This window comes from Montipora capricornis, chromosome 6, assembly GCF_036669925.1.
Source record: "Montipora capricornis isolate CH-2021 chromosome 6, ASM3666992v2, whole genome shotgun sequence".
Taxonomy (NCBI): domain Eukaryota; kingdom Metazoa; phylum Cnidaria; class Anthozoa; order Scleractinia; family Acroporidae; genus Montipora; species Montipora capricornis.
In genome coordinates this window covers 61,403,684-61,406,183 of record NC_090888.1, presented here as the reverse complement: position 1 = coordinate 61,406,183, position 2,500 = coordinate 61,403,684, and the positions used below count along the sequence as shown (strand labels likewise).

Genomic DNA, 2,500 nt, shown 5'->3' with positions numbered 1-2,500 from the left:
AGAGGCGACACACAGTCAGAAAACAGTTGTCAATGAAAAGTAACATCTCTTAAGGAGCTCCTAAATCGTGATCCTTATCGAGTCATTGCGCTGATTGTGACAACGAACTTGCAGCTGTTCTTTAGGCTAGGGTTTCCCACAACATGCATGCGTGACAGCCTAAGGAAGGGCTGCGCAGTAGGCAATTAATACCGCTCAGAGATACTCAGGGAGCGAGTGGAAGTGTCCTATTAATTTCTGTTAATGAGTCAATTATCTTAGCCTGTGTAACTGTCTGAATTGTTAAATTTCCTCTTCATGCTATATCTGTCGGTGGAGCATGTTTTGCGCATCGTTAAGTAGTGAGAGGCGAGCGCTCATTTTCTAGAGGCTACCGGGGCTGCTCATGCGCATGCGGGCTCTCCAGCCAAAGCGTTACTATAGGGTACGATCCCGCCGCCAGCTACATAAGATAAATTTTATGTGAGTTCACTCCTTGAAATTTACCGCTTTTATTTGTAGAAATGAATCTCCTGTCGTGAAGTTTGAACTCCTAACCATGAAAAGTTAGTTAGTTGACATTTGCATGGTGTGTGGACGGTGTGATTTTATTCTCAAATCACATTGTACATAATTTTAAGCCGTACCAAGGCCATTCCGGAAATGCGCAGGGAACTGGGGCGAGTTTCAAATATGAACCAATCGATAAATGGATACCATCACATGAAAGATAACATTGAGATTGAGCATCTGTCCAAGTTTGATGCTTTTAGGTCGAACAGAGACGAAGTCCATACAAACGTCTCAAATTTTGGGGCTGCGTCTCTTAAAATGCAAAACCATATAAACTCTTCAAATTTACGATTTCTGTAATATTCATAATAATAGGAGAACAAAGTGATTTTCACCTCTCCTATTTCCAAATAGTAGGTCCATGACAGGATTTTCCAGTTGTCCTAAATCTGTTTTACATGGTTTTGGGGGACGCGGCCTCAAAATTGGAGACGTTTGTATCGCTTTTTAACAATGTTTTCAAGTAACTTGGTCTCTGATCGACCAAAAAGCATCAAACTTGGACAGATGGCCAATCTCAGTGTTATCTTTCATGTGATGGTGTCAATTTATTGATTGGTTCAAATTTGAAATTCCCTGCACAATTCCGAACTGGCCTATGGGAGAGTTCATATTTCTTACTTTTTTTTAGAAAACCGTCACAGTTATGACCTGTACTGCACAAGCAAAGATATGTAGGCTTGAAGTGGAGCACGGTACGGTACTGGTGCAGCCGAACCAACAATCTAACTGTAAGCTGTTCTATACTTAGTCCTCGAGGAACAAAGTATAGCTCTGGCCTCTGGCCTTTTTCGTCGCGATTGCACCGGCGCATGCGTAAGATTTTTGTTTCTACATTTCTCTTTCAGTTTTGTTTTTACAATGCTATGCAATGCGAAGGAATGCTCTTTACGAAAGAGGTTGTTAGTGTTAACCCATGGAAAAATGGAAATTTAGACCCTTTCGCATAATTTTTTTATTGTTAGGCTTTTAGAATTAATTTATGCCATCGTCATCTTGAAATAAAAAGTAATCCTGTGATTTTTCTTGTCAGGTATTGAATGTTTTTGCTACTTCATGCAAACTGTCATGACTCATCCGTATCTTGCTTTCCTGTTTATTATCAGTCCGAAGTTCGTATCTTGTGAATCAGCCCATGTTTTATATCCATTTGATAGTCCTAGTAAATACTTTTTTGGCCTTAGAACTAGTAGTAGCTATCGCTAATAAGTGCCAACAAAACAGTCAATATAATACATAGTTTACAGATTTTTATCAGAGTTCCAAAACACCCAACAGTAGTTGTAATCTTATTATTCGAAAGTACTGCAACTCAACTTATCTAGTTAACAATAATACAATAAAAGAAATTGCACACTTTGTATCTCCAACAACTTAACAATGTAGATGTCAACGTGTTTTGCAATAATATGGAAAGTACTGCCGTAATTTTTGAACGGCCGTAATGTTAACAGGAATATACAATAATTAACTTGAATAAAATCAGTGCCATGTAAAAAATCGGCAAAGCGTTTTCAGACTTTTCAGCGTGGAGCATGTAACGGGCCAGTCAACCTCTCTCGCACATGAAAGTTGTTTCACTTGTAGAATATTTATTTTGAAAGATGCAGCCATGAATTACAAGTCAAAGTGATCGTTTAATTTTGTACTTTGCAGACAACATATTTTCTTTGAAAATTAAATTAAATTGTTCACGACTCAATGGTTACAAAACGAAAAACAAAGTTCTCTACTCGCGGGCCGAAATCCGAAATTGACAACAGCGGCCGATGAGAACACGTATGCCGCTTTAGTTTTGAGCTCGTTCACTTAATATAGAACACGATGGTTGGAAAATAAATATTAAAGAACACTCAAAGCAAGTGTACACAACACGCACAACACGGAACACAATGGTCAGGGAAATGGGAAAAATGTGTTTTCACTCACCTCCGAGCACAAGATCATC

General features: G+C 38.8%; 1 protein-coding gene across 1 annotated transcript in view; it reads left to right on the top strand.

Moving 5' to 3' along the window:
- LOC138052770 (G-protein coupled receptor 157-like) overlaps window positions 1-2,500 on the top strand; it is an 11,739-nt gene that overhangs the window by 9,085 nt on the left and 154 nt on the right. The window contains exon 3 of the mRNA XM_068899347.1: window positions 1-2,500. This exon is cut by the window's left edge and continues 149 nt beyond it; it is cut by the window's right edge and continues 154 nt beyond it. Coding sequence (XP_068755448.1) covers window positions 1-43 — 43 coding nt within the window. The 3' untranslated portion in view covers window positions 44-2,500.